Genomic DNA, 20,411 nt, shown 5'->3' on the forward strand with positions numbered 1-20,411 from the left:
GCATAAAACTGCATTATTTGTTTACTTTAAATTTTCTTCAATTACCCAAAATAAGTGAATTTATTATCAATTTTGCTAATGATGAATACTTTTTTTGACCGCTGTATGCAATATTCGTACTTAACTCTGGCTGCCTAGCAGACCTCAACAAGTCTAAAGAAGTTGTATCCTACGGATTTAACAAGTTGAAACTGAAGACCTATAGAAACGTTGGGGTTGGAGAATTAGGAGACAACTCAGCTGTTGTTGCTGAACACTTGCCTGAGGAACTATGGACCACATCGCCTAAGTCTGGCGGATTGCAGGAGACTAAAAATCCCCCTGTCACAATCGAGACAGGAGGGGATGGCATCGGATGGTCATCCAGTTGGACTGGGCTCAAGGTGTGCACAGCGGGGAAGCACGGATCTCAAAAAGTACTTCGACAGCAGCAGCTATTGAAGCATCTTAAGTGAAATCGTCCACACCGCAAGTGTCCAGTGTCCTGAGGAAGAGTGATACCACAGCTTTCTCACCTGCCCCTGGATGCGTACGGAAGCTCATCACGACAAGATCTAACGAAACTTGTGAGGATGAACTCCTGGTGGAATCAGAAGACGAGGCTAACACAACAGTGGTGGAAGTTCTCAATCCTGACTATGGTCCGGTTCCCGCAGTTGAATCTCCACCATTGAAAGGCCGCTTTAGCGGCACTAAAAGTCCTCATTACTGCCTGGCTTCTCTATATATGGCACATGATTCAGAGATGCCGCCTTCAAACCTTAAGTCGCTGGTTGAAGCCACTTCTGTTGGGAAGAAGAGCCTCATTGTAGGAAGTGTCAACGAAAGGATGTCAACAAAGGGGATGAACTGCTTATCGAATATATTATAACAAGCAATCTGGCGATTTGAAATAAAGGGGATAAACCGACCTTTATAACCAGGAACAGGCAGGAGGCACTACCTTTGTATCGGAAGATATAAGTGGAAGAATATGCGACTGGGATGGATTGGATGACCACAGCTTCTCTGATCATCGTTATATTAGTTTCAGCCTTGGAGAAAATACTGAAGTAGTGGTCCCTCGGCTAAACAAAAGAAATGCGGATTGGGATAAATTTCGGCACAAATTCTGCACGTCTACCCCTTCTAGACCAGAAAAGGATGTGGAAACTACGGAGGATATAGACATAGTGGTCAAGCGGATCACGAAGGCCTTGAATGACTCGCTTGTGTTAGCATGTCCTAGAGCCAAGCCAAGGGGCAAACAGCTACCGCCATGGTGGATCCCAAAGCTGGTTAGTCTAAGGAAGAACTGCAGAAAACATTTCAGCAGAGCAAAAGCCACGAGAGCAGCACACAATTGGGACATCTATTAGACTGAGTTAAGAAGATATAAAGGCGACCTTAGTAAGGTTCAGAAAAAATTTTGGATAAAATTCTGCAGCTCCGTGGAGGATACATCTGAGGCCTCTAGGCTAAGGAAGATTCTGTCCTCGAGACCTATTACGTTGGGGTATATTCAGAAGTCAGAGAATGTATGGACAATGTCTAGTGAGAAAACACTAGAACTACTTGTTAATACACATCTCCCGGAAAATTCTCCAACGGACAACGTGGCGACAGAAGAGGTTGTCCCTGATATGCATTCGCCGGATGCTCTTGTAAAATTGTGACTGAGCCGAAAATCCTTTGGGCAATAAGAAGTTTCGACTTCTTTAAGTCGCCAGGTCCTGATGATGTATCACCGGATGAATTACAAGCTGTGTCTGATAGACTGGTTCCCTGGCTTAGGGAGATATACTCTGCTTGTATGTCATATATACCTGTGGGAAGGAGGGACACAAAGGGCATTTTCATTCGGAAAGCAGGAAAACCTTACCACAGTAAGGCGAAAGATTCTCGTCCTATTAGTCTGTCATCATTTATGTTGAAGACTCTTGAGAGGTTGATAGAAACATCTCCCAGGTCAAAGTATCCTGGAGATCGCCTGTCGAGGCAGCAGCATGCATATAGTAAATGCAAATCCACTGAGACAACCCTTCGCGACAAAGTCGGCCACATAGAGGATTCTCTCGCTGTCAGAGAAATATAAAATGTAGCATTTCTTCACATTTGTAAAACCGTCGTTAATCATGGACGAGTTGGAGTTTCTAGGCATCAACACTACTTTAAATCCAACATCTTGGAAAAGGCAAGAAAGGCAACGCTTGCCCTATGGACCTGCAAGAGAGCTGGGGGCTAAGACTGCGTGTTATGCATTGGGTATATACTGCAGTTATCAGGCCTATAATGCTATATGGTGTTGTGGTCTGGAGGACTGCGCTTCAAAAGTCCTTGTTTGTGCATCACAGCCGCACTGAGGACGACACAATCTGATGCACTGAATTTAATGCTACATCTTATAACTCTCGACATTGTGGTTAGACAAATTGCAGCGGACACTGTGTTATCCTTGATACAATATCCCATGTTCCAGGCAATGTGGATTACACCCTACCTGAGCCGCTTTTTTGATAAAAAGTACTGTACCACTATTGCTGATAGAACCGATTGGAACTAAGATATGCCTGATAACAGAAGTAACATGTACTTCTACACGGATTGTTCCAAACTAAAAGACCAGCCAGCCATTAAATCCCTGGAGAACGTATTTCGGAATACAAAAACCGCCCTCGACTGTCGCAGATCTCTCAATGAGATATCTCAACAGAGATATCCCAGGGAATTGTAAAGCGGACGAGCTTGCGAGGCTAGGAACAACCCTACACATTCCAAGGATACTGGAATCTGTGGGTACGCTTCTAGCCACATGTCAGCTATGTTTTCAGGACCAGGCCCGAAGGACAACGTATGATAGATGGTAACAAAGAGGGGGCTGTGAGCATTCCAAAACTATGTGGCTAAATCTAGATTTGAAGAGGTCTTCCGCTTTACTGTCATTGGCTAGAACAGACGTCTCAGTCGTTGTCTCCGTCATGACAGGTCGCTGTCTAATCGGAAAACATGCTAACAGACTGAAGGTTGCCAGCAACAACTTTTGGAGAAGCTGTGAGGACATCGAAGAAGAAGATGATATAGAACACCTTCTGTGTGTATGTCCCGCACTAGCAGTCAGAAGGAATTCCACTTTAGGTTATCATTTCTTTGAGAACCTGCCTAATTTAGAGGATATTAACACTCGCAGTTATTGGGCATTTTAAAGCGACCTGGATTGTTCAGCGGTAGAAACTAGAAGGCATCTTCCTTCTTCTGTTCCGGTGGGATCACAATGGACGAAAACGTCTAAGTGAGTCTAATGGCAGACTACCACTTAAACCTCACCTAACATAAACAAATATAAACATGTTAAAATAATAAGAAAAACCTAAAAATCATTGCTTCTGGATGGCGACTATAATTTTTGTTTGCTTAAATGATATCGTAATCGAGAAACTCACAGTGGTATAGAATAAAAAACCATTTGAGAGTAGCAGAATTCAATTTAAATTTTCGTTTTTAGAAAATGTGCAATTTTTCCCCAATTTTTGGAATGAATGTCGGAGGAATAAATGTGTAAAAACAAAATAAATAGGAAAAAATAACAAATAGACATATGTATTTTAATAAATGTCTTTCTGTTAGTTTGAATTTTCTTAATTCTTTTCTTTTGTTGATTTAAGAATCCTAAAAAACAAAGAAAGCAAGAACCCAAAATCCCCTTTTCGGTCAAATATGGTTTCCAAATCGGTATTTTTAAGTAAATTGATATGTGGATTCTACAAATATTTTTGGTTCCAAGAATATTTTGCATGCGTTTAGGAGACATATAAGACTCTCACTAATTGGGAGAGAGACTCCCTAAATTGAGCTCGGGGATTCGCTGCACAGGCTTCCCAAAGACTACACGTCTAGATTCGGAAACTGCACCGCAGTTAGCCGAAAGGCTGAAGTCACCTGGAGGGCATCCCATGCCTAAAAGACCTAGCGCGAACAATAGTAAGATGGGTCCAAGAACTCTTTCTAATGTCGCTAGAGACAGTTTGGTGATGACAGTTGTCGACAAGGGAGAAGAGCAGGGCTGCATACATACCTAGGAATAATTGGAGTGTGATAATCAATGGACTGTCATCAGTATACTCCGATGTCCTTGCGGAATTTCCTCGGTCTCCTCCAGTTTGTGACGATGCAGGCTGGTATCGGGGCAAATGTATCGTTATGCTCTAAAAAGGAATGGTGATACCTGGTCAGGTGCAACACTAGATTTAATCAAAAAGGAATATATTTCTTCTTACTCAAAAGCGCATACTTGGATACCAAGGATTCACTCAGATCCTGAATCGATACTTGGAAGGCTAAGAGAATGTAATCCCAATCTTCAACCACCAACTGGTAGATTGGAGGAGGCTGATGGTGACCGGAGACATGCAATATTCGTACTAAACTCCGGCTGCCTAGCAGACCTCAACAAGTCTATAGGACTTGTATTCTACGGATTCAACAAGTTAAAACTGAGATCTATAGAAACGTTGGGGTTGGAGAATTAGGAGACGATTCAACGGTGTTGCTGAACACTTGCCTGAGGAACTATCGACCACATCGCTAAGGTCTGGCGGATTGCAGGAGACTGAAAATCCCCCTGTCACAATCGAGACAGGAGGGGATGGCATCGAAACGGGACCCAACAAGCCCTGTGTGGGTGGGTCATCCAGTTGGACTGGGCTCAAGGTGTGCGCCAGTGGAGAAGCACGGAACTCAGAAAGAAGGTCGGCAGCAGCAGCTAGTAAAGAATTAAGGAGGAATCGTCCACACCGCAAGTGTCCAGTGTCCTGAGGAAGAGTGCTTCCACTACATTCTTACCTGCTCCTGGTGCGTACGGAAGCTCATCATGGCACGATCTAACGAATCTTGTGAGGATGAACTCCTAACACAAAAGTGGTGGAAGTTCTGAATCCTGACTATGGTTTGGTTTCTACACACAAATCTCCACCTTTGTAAAGCCGCTTCGGCGGCACTGAACGTCCTCCTGATGGCAGGGGGATTTATCGTGGATCTTATCCAGGAACCATGGGTATGTCGAGGAATGTTCGTGGACTAAGAATTTCGGGATTTAAACTACTCAAGGATACGAGGAATAGGAGACATACGAGCCTGTATTCTTGCAAGGAGTAGTCTAAATGCATTTCTTTTTCTGTCGCTAAGCACTGCAGATTAAGTAGTAGCCAGCCTTGAAATAAACAAGTCTCATTGCTGGCTGACTTTCCTATATATGGCACACGATTCAGATATTTCGTCTTTAAACTTTAGTGGCTGGTTGAAGCCGCTTCTGTAGGGAAGAAGAGCTTCATTCCGGCACTGACAGTCAGAAGGAGTTCCGCTTTAGGTTCTCATTTCTTTGAGAACCTGTCTGATTTAGCAGATGTGAACATTCGCAAGTTGTTTGGGGTTTCTAAAGCGATCTAGATGGTTCGACGGTAGGAACTGGAAGGCATCTTCCTTGTTGTTGTTGTTGTAGCAGTTTTTTGTGTTATATCTTTCGTCTGCTTGATTCTGTTGAGTGTCAAGACCCAGGAACTCTGCGGCTATGATGGGGTGCGTCCACAGGATTCTGGGTCTGAGTCGAGTGGGTCTGGCCGGGCAGTTAAACAGGTGACATGTATCGTGCGGTCCCTGGTTACAATCGGGACATATATCTTGCACGTCGGCATCAATCCTAGCTCTGTGGGAATTGAGGCGGCTGCATCTGCCGGAACGTAATTGAGCCAGAACTACTCTGGTTTGCCGGGGGAGGTCGATTTCTTCGGTTGCAATGGGTGGCGGTCGTTCTCCAAGGACTACATTCACTCGGTAGCCAATTACCGCGTCTGCTACCGTGTCTGCATGAATGTTGTTCAGACCCGCTTGATATGCCGCTTGATCTAGAGGTTCTCTCTTGTAGCGCTGAACCTCACGTTCTAGATCGTATAGATCTACCTTAAGGCTTCTGGGCGGTGGGTATCTATCCACAAGATGATGATTTGGATGATTTCTGCGATAACAGCCCAAGAGGTATTGCTTAGACAGCATGTAGTTATGTCTTTGCACTGGTAGGATCTTTGTCTCCTGATGTGGACCACATGAGAACTGAGGAGACAGCCCGTCGCAGTTCGGAGGGCGGCATTCTGACAGATCTAAATATTATTCCACTGCGTGTCACAAAGTTGACGTGACCACACTGGCGCTGCATAACTTACCACAGACCGGCCAGTTGCTTTGTACGTGGTCAACAAGGTTTCTTTGTCTGCACCCCAAGTGCTGCCAGCGAGTGACTTGAGAACCTTGTTTCTACTTTTGACTTTATTGCAGATTGCTGTGGCATGTGGGGAGAAAGTGTAGGAGCTGTCAAATGTGACGCCAAGTATTTTGGGACACTTGATGGTCGGAATCATTTCTCCATCGACCATCACAGTCAGCTCAGTATTCACTTCAAGCGTATTTGTAGTGAACAATGTGGCTGAAGATTTGGTGGCAGATTTCTTGCAGCGGAATATGAGGTAAGTTCGTTGAGGTAGACTTTCAACCTATCGCAGATGTCAATAATGGGTTGGGGCCTGATGCCATGATCGTACAATCGTCCGGATATGGACCGTCCTATCACGTGGCCTGGGCTGATTGAAGCCACGGCAAATGTGTGCGTTGATGGCATACAAAGCTGTTATTGTGCTATGCAGTCTTCGAAATCCATGTTGATGCCCGGCGAATGGAAATCCTCCTACGAGGCTCGGGAGGAGTAATGCCCAAAGCGCTTTTGCTATTGGTGAGAGAAGGGATATCTGTCTGTACGACTCCCCCAAAGTCGGGTCCTTTCAGGCTTCAGTAGCGGGATCAATCTGCCCATTTTCCAGACATCGGGAACTATAAGATTGTTCAAAGACAGGTTGAGGACAGTGGTAGGTGCTCAACTATAGGTGAATCCAGATCCTTCAACATCAATGAAGAGATTCCGTCGGGGCCCAACGCCTTAGATGATTTGGCGCCACAGATGACATTCGTAACTTCGCCCACGGAAAATTGTGATGGCTGTTCATTGGCTCGGAGACCACGAATACGGCGAATAGCTCTCCTCCTTGCCCTGTCTCTCTCGGGATGCACAATAAATTGACGGTTGAACAACCTGGCGCATCGCTTCGGATCAGTCACGGTTATCTCGCCAAAAGTGACTGAGGTCCCGTCGTCCTGTCTACCGGGGTTCGAGAGTGACTTAACAGTGGCCCATAGTTTGCCTACACCGGTGCCTAAGTTACATTGCTCCAAGTGTTCCAGCCACAAATTCCGCTTATGTTCGTTGACTACCCTGTTTATTTCCAGATTCACCTTGCTGATTCTGGGGTTAGCGGGGTCCATAGCACGAATCCCATCACGCTCGTCTGCGAGTACCACTGCCTGCGCCGGGAAATTGGGTCGCACTTGGGGTATTCGACCGGCTGGTACAAAGCGAGCGGCTGCTGCGTTGATGATGTCTCGGAATTTCCTCTCGGCCACAAGCACATCAGAGGGGGGTGGCAGTTCATTGAAGCGGCGATTGGTATACTCTCTGAAGGCAGTCCAATTGGCCTTCTTGTAACTGATGAACGTCCGGCGCTCAGAGGTTATGAAGTCGGGTGGTCGGTCGATGGTGAGGATTATGGGGAGGTGGTCTGACCCCAAAGAGATGACGGCTTGCCAGGATACGTCACTCAGGAGATCAGGGGATGCGATTGAGATGTCTGGCGAGCTGCTGCACCTCCCCGTAATCCTAGTGGGGGCATTCTTATTCACCGTGCAAAACGTGGAGCTATCTATCTGCTCTGCCAAAGCCATGCCACGCTGGTCGTTACTTAGGGGATAATGCTATGACGTGTGATGTGCATTAAAATCCCCCAGATCCAGACGATTATGGCCAGATAGCAACCCACTTATGTCGGGGCTGTAGGCCTGGCCATTAATCGGGACACAGCTACCAACCGGCGGTATATACACGTTGTATATCTCTATCTCGGCAGTACCAGACCTGACTGCTACCCCCATACATTCCATGTAGGGGTCACTAGCGTCAAGCGCAGGCGAGATAGGTCTATACTGCACGGAATGGTGTATAATGAAGGACAATCCCCCACCTCCATTCCTTGAGCGATCCTTATGTAGCACATTGTAACAGTGACAACTATGCAAGCTGCAGGTGTTGGTCAGCTTTGTCTCCTGGATCGCTGCGTCCGATATGCTCTTCCGACTCATAAAGTCTACGATCTCATCGATCTTGCCACGCAGTCCGTTGCAGTTTAACTGCAAGAACGATACACTTCCCGGCACTGGCCTGGCAATAGCAGGGCTAGGATGCTGTCGTTGTGTAAATTGCCGTACGGGAGAGGTCGGCGGGGTCACATACGACGACGTGGGCGCCGAAGGCGACGACGGCGACGCTTGTGACCCACTGCTGGCTATGTTCGCACAGCACCTTGCGACATAGCCAGTATGACTATACTCCCGTAGTGAAGTTAGGCCAGAGCAAGAACGGAAATGTACCCAACTCCATGCACCGGTTACACCTCACCGACACCGACCGATGATGAAGGCGATTCTGGCAAACCGAACAGAACCAGGGTCCGGGGTTCGTTTCAATCCCGGCACGGACCAGAAGCGTGCGGAGAAGGCACTCCGGGATGTGCCTCTCCCATGACGAAAAAAGACGAACACGTACACTGAGGCGGCAGTCCTTGCCGATGAGGATTCCATCGGGTCAATCCGATGCGTACAACCGGCTTCCTTCTTCTGTTCCTGCGGCATCACAATGGACGAAAATGTGTAAGTGAGACTGATGGCAGACTGCCACTTAAACTTAACTTAACTTTAACTAAGAATTTGTAAGCTCAGAAGCTTATGCCTACGAAATTATCAAAAGAAACATGAGACCGTTCATGCTTGTAATTTGAACCCCTACACTGAAGAAAAACGCTTCATTGCATCAATGAACGGTTTCATTAATTTTCTTTTTTTCATTGATGCAACGAAAACTTACGTTATTTCAAAGTTAATGATCTTTGGCTTCATTAAATGAATGAAATGTATTTCACGGTAGAATGAAACCATTTATTTATGAAAAAAAAAATTAATGAGATAATTAAGTAATTGTAAATAGGTTAGTAATAATTTAGTAATTGTAAATAAATTAAGTAATTGTAAATTAAGTAATTGTAAATACTAGGCATATAAAACTTTTAAGCAACAAATGGCGGAAAATCATAAGATTTGTTTAATTTAATGCGCCACAAGTTAACGAAATAAGCTTCATGAACTTAATAAAACGATCCACTTAGTTCTTCAAACTTATTTTAAAAAATTCGACAAAAAAATATATTTAAAAAAAAAATAAATTTGGTTTTTAAATACTTTTAAATTTAATTTAATTGAGAGTCTTATTGCTTTGCAGTAATATATGGCAATCCACTGAAATATTTGCAACCCCAGGTTCGAATCCCTCCGCTATCCAATTTTTTGTTTTTTTAATTTTTGTTTAGAAAATTCGGCGCAAAAAATATATATTTCCTTTTTCCAAATATGGTTTCTACACTTTTTTTAATTTAAATGAGAAACTCATTGCTGTGCATAAATATATTGCATGACACTGACATATTTGCAAGCCCGCCGCTTAATTTTAATTTATTTTTCCTCAAATTTATTTAAGAAAATTCGGCGTAAACTGATATGTATTTTTTACTAATTTTTTTTAATTTAATTTCATTGAGAAAAAATGTCTGCCGTCCAGTAAAGCTGCTTATTGAGTTATTTCATTATTCGGAAAGTGATGTAGGTAAGCTAGAGGACGCATGGAAGACTGCCAAACATGAGATTATGAGTTCAAATCACCTCGACCACAAAATTAGTTTAAATTGAATTAAATTGTTTACTAGAGGAAATGACAGAAAAAGAATCGAGAGAGCAAAGCTATAAAACGAACAAAGAAAAAGAAGCGCGCGCAAAACGACAAAAATAAAAATCTAACCAACCATCAAAGGTGGTGGGGTCGAGAATGAAACTATTTCATTGCATAAATGAAATGATTTCATTACTCCAAAGAAAAATGTTCATAACATAAATGAATTTCTTCATTGTATCAATGCAAATATATCATTGCAAATAAGAATATATTTCATTAATTTCACGTTAATGAAACTCAATGAAACTTTGGTCAATTATGCAATGAAGCCCTACGTTAGCTCAAAATCCATGACGAATTTTATTGATACAACGTAAGGTTTCATTTTTGTCACGAAGCTTTTCCTTTCAGTAAACGATTTTAGAAAGTTGAATAACTTCCAGTCGAAAACAACTTGATTCGAATATTGGGTAAACCCACAAGTCTGAAAAATTAGGCAAAAGCACGTATCTGGTCGGTAAAATCACTTATTTCTGGTGGAAACTTAAATTACAATGTTAACCTCAGTCACTTTTGGCGCAAGTAACTGTGACTGATCCGAAGTGATGCGCCAGGTTGTTCAATTGCCAATTTATTGTGCATCCCGAGAGTGACAAGGCTAGGAGAGCAATTCGTCGTATCCGTGGTCTCCGAGCCTATGAACAGCCAGCCATCGCAATCAACCTGCCTTTGTACACTTTTAGAGTGTTCTACTGCAGCCTAGAAAGGACCCGAGTAAGGGGTAGTCTTCGAGCCTTGTTGGAGAATTTCCGTTCAACGATCATCAGCATATAAGTCTGCCATTGGACCTACAGAAGGCATTCGACACGGTCAGCCATGCCAAACTACTTGGGGACATCGCCAATACGTCTCTACAGCCAGGGCTGAAACGCTTGGTCGCGAATTAACTGTGTGGTCGCCAGTTATTTGTAAAATTTAGGTATAACAAGTCGAAGCACCGTAGAGTGAAACAGGGAGTTCTCCAAGCCGGCGTGATATCTCCGGCACAGTTTAACCTCTACCTATCCTCTATTCTACCCCTCAGACGGCATAGAGATCGTATCATTTACGGACAATTTTACGCTCATGGCATCAGGCCACCGACCCATTGATGACATCTGCGTTAGGTTGAACGTCTACCTCAACAAACATGCCTCTTATTTCGCTGCAAGAGATTTGAAGATATCTGCCACCAAATCTCCAGCCACATTGTTCACTACCGTGTCACTTGCCGGCAGCACTTGGAGTGCTGACAAAGAAACCTTGTTGACCACGTACAAAGCAATTGGCCGGTCTGTGGTAAGTTATGCAGCGCCAACGTGGTCTCGTCAGCTCTGTGACACGCGGAGGAATAATATTCAGATTTGTCACAATGCGGCCCTTCAACTGCGACAGGCTCTTTCTCAGTTCTCATGTGGAGCACCTCCATCAGGAGACAAAGATCCTACCAGTGCGATGATATAATTACATGCTGTCTAAGCAATACCTTTTGGGCTGTTATCGCAGAGACCATCCAAATCATCATCTTGTAGATAGATACCCACCGCCCAGAAGCCTTAAAGTAGATCTGCATGATCAAGGACGTGAGGTTCAGCGCTACAAGAGAGAACCTCTAGATCAAGCGGGTCTAAACAACATTCATGTAGACACGGTAGCAGATGCGGTAAATAGCTACGAGGTTAGTGTGGTCCTTGGAGAACGACCGCCTCCCATTGCACCTGAAGTAATTGATATTGATATTGCTCAATTTTTGATTTTTAATATCTGAAGACGAATAGTCTATGAGGTAATTTGATTTAAAAGTGCAGCATAACGCATGTAAATCCATCGACTATATAGTCAAGCTGCGCCAGATTCTGTGAAAGACCCAAGAAATACATTGCAACAACTTCCAGCTACTTGACGTTTACAGGTAGCTTTCAATGTATTGAAAGTAGTATTCAAAAGCATTGTTGAGTTGGTGACCCAGTAAACCTTCTACAACAAAAAAAAACAAAAGGTTTTGGGAAAAATATTTCGCTTCTTTAAGCCGGTGTGCGAAATTTACTTTCTTACTTGGCCGCCACAGACCGTCGATTCTATATGACATTGTGTTATTTTTCATTTTTACTAAACCGTAACCCAAAAATAGCTGACAATAAAAAGTCAAATAATCAAAAAATTTAAATACTTAACAGTCAAATAAATGAGGAAAAGTCCAAATTCGAGGTAAGTATAAAACATTTTTTAATTATGTGGGTATGCAAAGTGCTTAAAGTGGGTGACTTGGGGATGTTGGAAAGCAAGCAACGGTTCTGATTGGGTTTGACTTGACAATATCCAGGCTTATCTTGGTCTTTCCTTATCCCAAATGTGGACACAAACCTCCCCTCTGTGTCACCTGGGTTGCATTCGTTAAAGCTAGTGAGCTAAAAAACGACTCCCGCAAACGTTTAAACGACCATGATTTGCGTATCTGCACCTGGAATGTCCGCACTCTTTATAAAGAGGATGCAGTATATCGTATACCCTGGCATATGTATTGGAGAGATACAGGTCATACATTACTGACATACAGGATGTGCGATGGCTCGGGAAGGGCTCTGCAACAACATCGAGAGGTGACGCCCTATATTATAGCTGCCATGGAACGAGGCATGCATTTGACTGTGGATTTGTGGCTAGTCGGAGACTAAAACACCTTGACTCTAGGTTTACTCCGGTGGATGAAAAGCTAGCCACAACCCGCATAAAAGCCAAATTCTCCAACATCAACCTGACTGAAGACACGGAAGAACAGACCAAGGATATTTTCTGCGAGCGGCTAGGAAGGGCATTTGACCGCTGTCACGCCCATGATTTGAAAATCGTTCTGGGGGATTTTAAGGCGAAAAATAGGGAAGAAAAATATCTTTGCCTACACGAAGAAACTTCCGATAATGGACTGAGGCTAATAGACTTCGCACGAAAGAACATGGTAGTAAGCACCACCAGATTCCAACATCGAAGGATTCACAAATCAAAGAAGTCACATGGCTGTCATCCAATCAATACACGAGAAACCAAATATATCATGTTGTAATAGATGGAAGGCATTCAACCGGTGTGTTAGATGTACGATCGATTCGAGGGGCGAACATCGATTCGGATCATTACCTTGTTGCAGCAAAGGTTCACACACGTCTTAGTGTGGCGAGAAACGTACAAACTGACACTGCACGGAATCTGGACATCGGAAAGCTGCAAACACAACAGGTGAAAACGGCGTACTCCACTCGGCTGACCCAATTGGTTGAAGAAAGCACTCCCTGTCCCGATAGTTTAGCACCGCAATGGCAAACAATTGTCCACTGCATGGAAAGAGCCACAACATCCGTACTTGGGTACCAAAAGCATCCCCCAACGAACCCATGGTACGACTAGGAGTGCCAAAAAGCTACTGAAGCCAAGAATGCGGGGCAATACAAGGCAACATTACAGTCAGTAGCAACGCATCAGGCGAAGGAGAGGTATCGGGAGAAAAGGGAGAGGACAAACGTTTCTTCCGCAGGAAAAAGGGGGAAATAGAAATAGTTGAGGGAAGGCGATTGGAGATGTTCAGGAGCCAGAATAAAAATTGTACCAAAGAATTAAACATCAAACCGATGGTGTTGCTACAGGCACATCGTTCTTGAGCGACAAAGAAAAAAATTTGATAACTGATACAGATGGTTTGCCGAGGATATGGAACGAACACTTTTCCCAGTGATGGTGGCCATGAGAATACTGTGGAACCAATCCTTGATGATGGTATAGAATGTATACCACCTAGCCAAAACGAGGTCCAAGTAGCAGTAACTCGGCTAAAAAATAATAAGGCCACAGGAGCCGATGAGTAGCCGGCTGAACTATTTAAGACTGGAGGCGACTGATTAAGACCGATAAGGCGTATGCATCAACTCGTCTGTGCAAGCCGGCTAGAAGAATGCATACCCAACGATTGGAACCTCAGTATACTATATCCCGTACACAAGAAAGGGGGACCACCGTAGCGCAGAGGTTATCATGTCGGCCTATAGCGCTGAACGCATGGGTTCGAATCCTGGCGAGACATTAGAAAAAAAAATTCCCCTTCTAATGCTGGCAACATTTGTGAAGTACTGTGTCATGTAAAAATATTTTTCCTAAGAGGTGTCACACTGCGGCACGTCTTTCGGACTCGGCTATAAAAAGGAGGCCCATTATCATTGAGCTTAAACTTGCACTGCACTCCTTGATATGTGAGAAGTTTGCCCCTGTTCCTTATTGGAATGGTCATGGACAAAATTTGCATTACAGAGGAATAAGTCTCCTCCCCATCGCTTACAAGATATTATCGGGCTTACTGTTTAAAAGACTAACGTCAACGAAATAATTGGGCACTATCAGTGGAGCTTTAGACCTGGTAAACTCACCATAGACAAGATATTTACACTACGCCAAATCCTGCAAAAGATCCGAGAAAGCCAAATCAACGCATACCATATTTTCGTTGACTACAAAGCAACCTTCGACAGTCCTATACAGTCAAAGGTATTTAAAGCCATTTCTGAGTTTCGTATTCCTTCAAAACTGATACGTCTTTGCAGGATTACGCTTGCTGATACACGCTCCTCTGTTAAAATAGGAAAGAACCTTTCCGAACCGTTGAATACCAAATGAGGTTTCAGACAAGGAGATAGCCTATGGTGTGATCTTTTTAATATCCTGCTAGAGAAGATTATACGAGAAGTAGGTGTCAATAGGATGGCACACTACTCACAAGAGAACATATGCTACTGGTCGTTGCCGACGACATCGATATTACGGTTCGGTCATCGGAAGAAGCAAATAAGCCTTTGAAATTATCGAAAGAGAATCAACGAAAAAGGGTTCGCCAGCAAATGGAGATAAGAAAAAGTGGATTATATCAACTCCCTCAAGGCGGACCCACTTACTTTAATATTGAGAAACGCCAAATCTCAGAGATGGGTGGTGCGATTTAAGCGAAATTTTGTGTGCTCTCTAAAGTAATCTAAAAACAAACATTTGGTATCCAAATTCCTAATAGGGTAACTAGGGGCCCGCCCACCCTCAAAACCTACCAAATATATATATATAGACCAATCACGATAATATGGGACAAAACTGAAAGGTATTTAAGATTAGAAAACGTATCTGATGTCCAATTGTCCGACCAAGTGTTTGGAGGACCACCCAACCCCCAAAACACAATGGCAATACGAATTTGATGTCCAATTTTGAGGTCAATGGCAATATGGGGTTCAAATAAATGATATTGAGAGCAGAGCAAGATGCTGATATATTTTCAGGGCTAAGTGTTTGGGGATATACTCCCCAAAACACCCCTAAATCGGACATATTTATCGACCACGTCAATGTGGAGCTCAAATGAAAGGTATTGGGGAGAAGAGCACGAAATTAATCACCACTTTCTGGACCAATTCTGGAAACTACAGATTCCCCAAAACAAACAAACAAACAGCAATTATTTACTGACCATCGCAATATAGGGCTCAAATAAAGGTATTTAGGAGTATATGGATCTGATATCCAAATGTGGGACCATGTATTTGAGCCACCGCCCCTTTCCAAAAAAAAAAACACCCCCAAAGAGTACAAATTTACCGACTATGGAAATATGTGGCAAGGATAAAAGGTATTTGAGATAAGAAAACGAATTCGATAACCAATTTTGGTATATTGGATATTTTTCTCAGGTGTCTGGGGCACAACCTCACCCCCGAATACACCCCTAAATCAGACATACATATTTGCCGATCATGGGAATATGGAGCTCAAATGAAAGGTATTTGGGAGTAGAGCACGAAATTCATACCCATTCTCGGTAGACCACACTTGGGTTTCACACCACTCCCTAAACCCATCAACCACACCCTGGGCCTTCCCTCTTCCAAAATCCCCATGGGAATATCGGTCTTAAAAGTGTTTTGAGAATGGAGTACATCTAATGTCCAAACCTAAATGTCCCCAAACCCTCCGAGGGAATTCATAGACCAATAAAGATAATATTGAATTCATATAAAGGCATTTATATTGTTATACTGTTAGTCAAGCGATAGATATATTTATTTTCGTAGCATGGTATTTCACTAAAAGCCCTCTAATATTCGAAAATAACTAAACAAACGATAATTTTGTTCAATATAAAGTAAAAGAAGGCACGGCGGAGCGGGCCCGGTTTACACTATATAAGACACTGATAGGTTAGGTAAGGTTTAAGTGGACGTCTGCCATCAGACTCACTTAGACGTTTTCGTCCATTGTGATTCCACAGGAACAGAAGAAGGAAGTTGCCTTCTAGTTCCTACCGTTGAACTATCCAGAACGCTTTAAAAAACCCAACAAATTGCGAATGTTCACATCCGCTAAATCAGACAGGTTCTCAAAGAAGCAAGAACCTAAAGTGGAACTCCTTTTGACTGTTAGTGCGGGACACAAACACATACGGTGTTCTATAGTCTCTTCTTCTTCGATGTCATCACAGCTTCTTCAAAAGTCGTTACTGGCAACCTTCAGTCAATGACTGAGACGTCTGTGCCTGCCAATGACAGCAAATCGTAGACCTTTAGACTAGGCCAAATAGCTTTTGAATGCTCATAGCCCCCTCTTTGTGACCATCTATCATTCGTTTTCCTTCAGGCCTGGTCCTGAAAACTTAGCTTACATGTCGCTAGAGGCATACCCACAGATTCCAGTATCCCTGGAATGTGTAGGGTAGTTCCTAGTCTCGCAATCTCACCCGCTTTACGATTCCCTGGGATATCTCTGTGGCCCGGCACCCAGAACAGGTGAATTTTGCACAGTTCAGACATCTCGTTGAGAGATCTGCGACAGTCGAGGGCCGTTTTTGTGTTCAGAAATAACTTCTCGAGGGATTTAATGGCTGCCTGGCTGTCTGTGAAGATACTTATGCCAATCGTCATAATGACATTATATCTAAGCCATTCCACCACTTCCTTAATTGCAAGGATCTCTGCTTGATGCACACTGCAGTGGTTGGGTAACCTTTTCGATATGACCAGTTCTAGATCTTTTGCATACACCCCAAAGCCTACATTAATAATTTAATTTGGAACCATCCGTATAGAATTCTATGTAATTTCTGTTACCAGTCATATCGTAATTCCAATCGGTTCTCTCAGGAATAGTGGTACAGTACTTTTTATCACAAAGCGGCTCAGGTAGGTTGTAATCCACATTGCCTGGAACATCGGATATTGTATCAAAGATAACACAGTGTCCGTAGCGGCCACATGACCAATGAGAAAGCTCCCTTAACCTCACGGCAGTGTCTAGCCGCAATTTCCCGAGGCAAAGGATGTAGCATTAAATTCAGTGCATCAAATGGTGTCGTCCTCAGTGCGGCTGTGATGCACAAACAAGCCATCCTTTGGATCCGGTTAAGTATTGAGCAGTAGGTGGACTTTTGAAGCGCCTTCCACCAGACCACAACACCATATAGCATTATAGGCTGACAACTGCAGTATATACCCAACTTAGCATGGTTCCTTTCCAGGTGTATAGGGCAAGAGTTGGATTTTCTGCCCTTTCCACAATGTTGGATTTGAAGTTCAATTTCCTGTCCAGCAAAACACCCAGCTTTTTGCGCTTTCTGTAAATGCAACATTCTCTCCACACAAGGAGGCAGGTTCCACTGTAGGCAACTTGAATTTCCTGCTAAAAATAACTACTTCTCTCTGGATTTACTTCTGCACGGATTTATGCCTGGACCACTTTAGGAAGCCCACTTCGTTTGTTTGTTGCACGTAGAGCTTCCTGAAGTATATCTCTTAGAGGGCTGCAAAGCTTTCCCCCACCGCAATTGGCACGTCATCAGCATACGCGACCACTTTTATGCCTTTTTCTTACAGAGACAACAATATATTGTTAATGGCTATATTCCCAAGTAGAGGAGACAGTACACCTCCTTGAGGCGTTCCTCTGCTGACCAATCTTTTTAGATCCACAGGTCCCAAGCCTGCCGTAATGCATCATTTAGTAATTAAGTTATTAATAAACTTTCTTACGGTAGAGTTGATGAACAACTCATTTATGATTGACTTCGGTTTTACATTATTGAAAGCACCTTCAATGTCAAGAAATGCTACCATTGTATATTCCTTGACAGAGAGAGAACCCTCTACGTAGCCGAATGTAATTCAACCGGTGATACATCATCTGGGCCTTAAAGGAGTCGAAGCTTTTTATTGCCCAAAGGATTTTCGGCTTAGACACAATTTTACAAGAGCATCCGACAAATGCATACCAGTGACAACCTCTTCTGGCGCCACGTTGTCCGTTGGAGAATTTTCCGGGATATGTGTATCAACAAGTAGTTCTAGTGTTTCCTCACAAGACATTATCCATACATTCTCTGACTTCTGAATATACCCCAGCGTAATAGGTTTTGAGGACAGAATCTTCCTTAGCCTAGAGGCCTCAGATGTATCCTCCACGGCGCTGCAGAATTCCACCCAGGATTTCTCCTGAGCCTTTCTAAGCTCACTATTATATTTTCTTAACTCAGTCTTATAGATGTCCTAATTGTGTGGTGCACTTGTGGCTTTTTCTCTGTTGAAGAGTTTTCTGCTGTCCTTTCTTAGACTAACCAGCTTTAGGATCCACCATGACGGTAGCTGTTTGCCCCTTGGGTTCGCACAAGGACATGCTGACACAAGCGGGGCATTCAGGGCCTTCGTGATCCGCTTGACCACTATGTCTATATCCTCAGTAGTTTGTACTTACTTTTCTGGTCTAGAAGGGATACAGGTGCAGAATTTGTGCCGAAATTTATCCCAATCCGCCTTTCCTCTGTTTAGCCGGGGGACCACTACTTCAGTATTTTCTCCAAGGCTGAAACTAATATCAGGATGATCCGAGAAGCTGTGGCAATCTAACACTTCCCAGTCGCATATTCTTCCACTTGTATCTTCCGATACAAAGGTAGGTAATATCAGTACCTCCTGTGTGTTCCTGGTAATAAAGGTCGGTTTATCTCCTTTATTACAAATCGCCAGATTGCAACCTATAATATATTCGATTACCAGCTCACCTCTTTCGTTGACATCCGAACTTTCCATATTTGGTGATGTGCATTAGCATCACCTCATACAATGAGGCTCTTTTTCCCTACAGAATCTTTGGGAATCCTTGGTATCCAAGCATGCGCCATTGGTCGAGAAGGAATATCTTCCTTCTTGACTAAATCTAGTGCTGCACCAGATCTCACCAATCTTTTTTAGCGCTCAACGATACATTTCAATTGAGCGTTGATCCCCGAAGGCAATTAGTCTGTATCGCCCTCGATACCAGCCTGCATCGTCACAAACTAGAGGAGACCCAGAAAATTCCGCAAGGACCTCAGAGTATACTGATGACAGTCCATTGACATGGACCCATCTTACTGTTGTTTGCCCTAGTTCTTTTAGGCATGGAATGCCCTCCAGGTGATCGCATCCTTTTGGCTGACTGCGATGCAGTTTCCTTGAGCAGCCGCTCCACCAGTCGAAGTTTCAGTAGCAGACAACATGCTACGGCCTGATACCACCACCGCAGCTGATGGGTTTTTGGAGTCCATCATAAGCCTACTCCCGGGCTCAGATCTGCAGCTCCACTGGAAACAAACGCAGATCATCAACCGCCTAATGGATACCTTTATCGCAGCTATCATTGAGTGACTTCAATTTTTCTTCCAAAAATAATGACCTATTACGAGCTACAGGAAAATTCTTGTGGAGTGAAATAACAATACGTCCGCTCCACTCCACACTGACTACCCGTGCTATTGTATGGCGCAGAAGCATGGGTAAAAGCGAAAGCAGATGAGGCGGTTGCATTGGCCATGCTAGGCAAAGAGGTAGTTTGAAGGCGACCATAAAAGAATACGCAAAAGGGGAAGACCTAAACTCGACACTGAGTATCAGATATTTGAGGAGAAGCGCAGCAGCATTCGGGTCGCCTGAACATCTATTCTATTAAAATTATTTGGAATAAAAGATAAACGTTTCCAAAAAAGATAAAGAGTCAAAACTGTATGATCTAAAACAATTATCGCCTTTTAGAGATCTAGAGATAATGCAAAGATTAAATTATCCTAGCACACGTACCTTTAATTTTTGTTCTTTGATGTTTTCCAACGATTCCAAACGTGACTTTAAACTTTGGCTTTCCGGTATACACTCGTCAAGTTTGTTTTGCAAATTTCGATGCTCCTGATTTAATCGTTTCGTCTCCTGCTTTATTTGCTCCATTTTTAACTCGCACTCTCTTAAGTGTGTTTCTTGAGCTTCAACAGCCACTTCTTCGCCTTTAAGGTTTTTCCAATCTTGTGCGTAAGCTTGTAACATTTTGCATTCATGTTTTAATTCGTTTTGACGTTCGTTTGAATCCCGCTTACGTTTCTAGAAAAGAATTATAAATCAAAATATATATCTTACTTCTAATGTTGACAAATTTTTCATTGATTCTTAGTGAGAAAATGCTTTATTTTTTTAGGAATTTT

General features: G+C 43.3%; 1 protein-coding gene across 1 annotated transcript in view; it reads right to left on the bottom strand.

Annotated features, from left to right (window-relative positions):
• The window catches only part of LOC106091973 (structural maintenance of chromosomes protein 5), a 159,617-nt gene extending 139,273 nt beyond the window's left edge, over positions 1–20,344 (bottom strand). The window contains exon 1 of the mRNA XM_013258700.2: positions 20,017–20,344. Within this exon, the coding sequence (XP_013114154.2) occupies positions 20,017–20,256 (240 nt within the window). The 5' untranslated portion in view covers positions 20,257–20,344. The remainder of the gene's footprint in view (positions 1–20,016) is intronic.
• Positions 20,345–20,411: the final 67 nt, after the last annotated feature.

This window comes from Stomoxys calcitrans, chromosome 1 (genome assembly GCF_963082655.1).
Source record: "Stomoxys calcitrans chromosome 1, idStoCalc2.1, whole genome shotgun sequence".
In the NCBI taxonomy this organism is placed as follows: Eukaryota; Metazoa; Arthropoda; class Insecta; order Diptera; family Muscidae; genus Stomoxys; species Stomoxys calcitrans.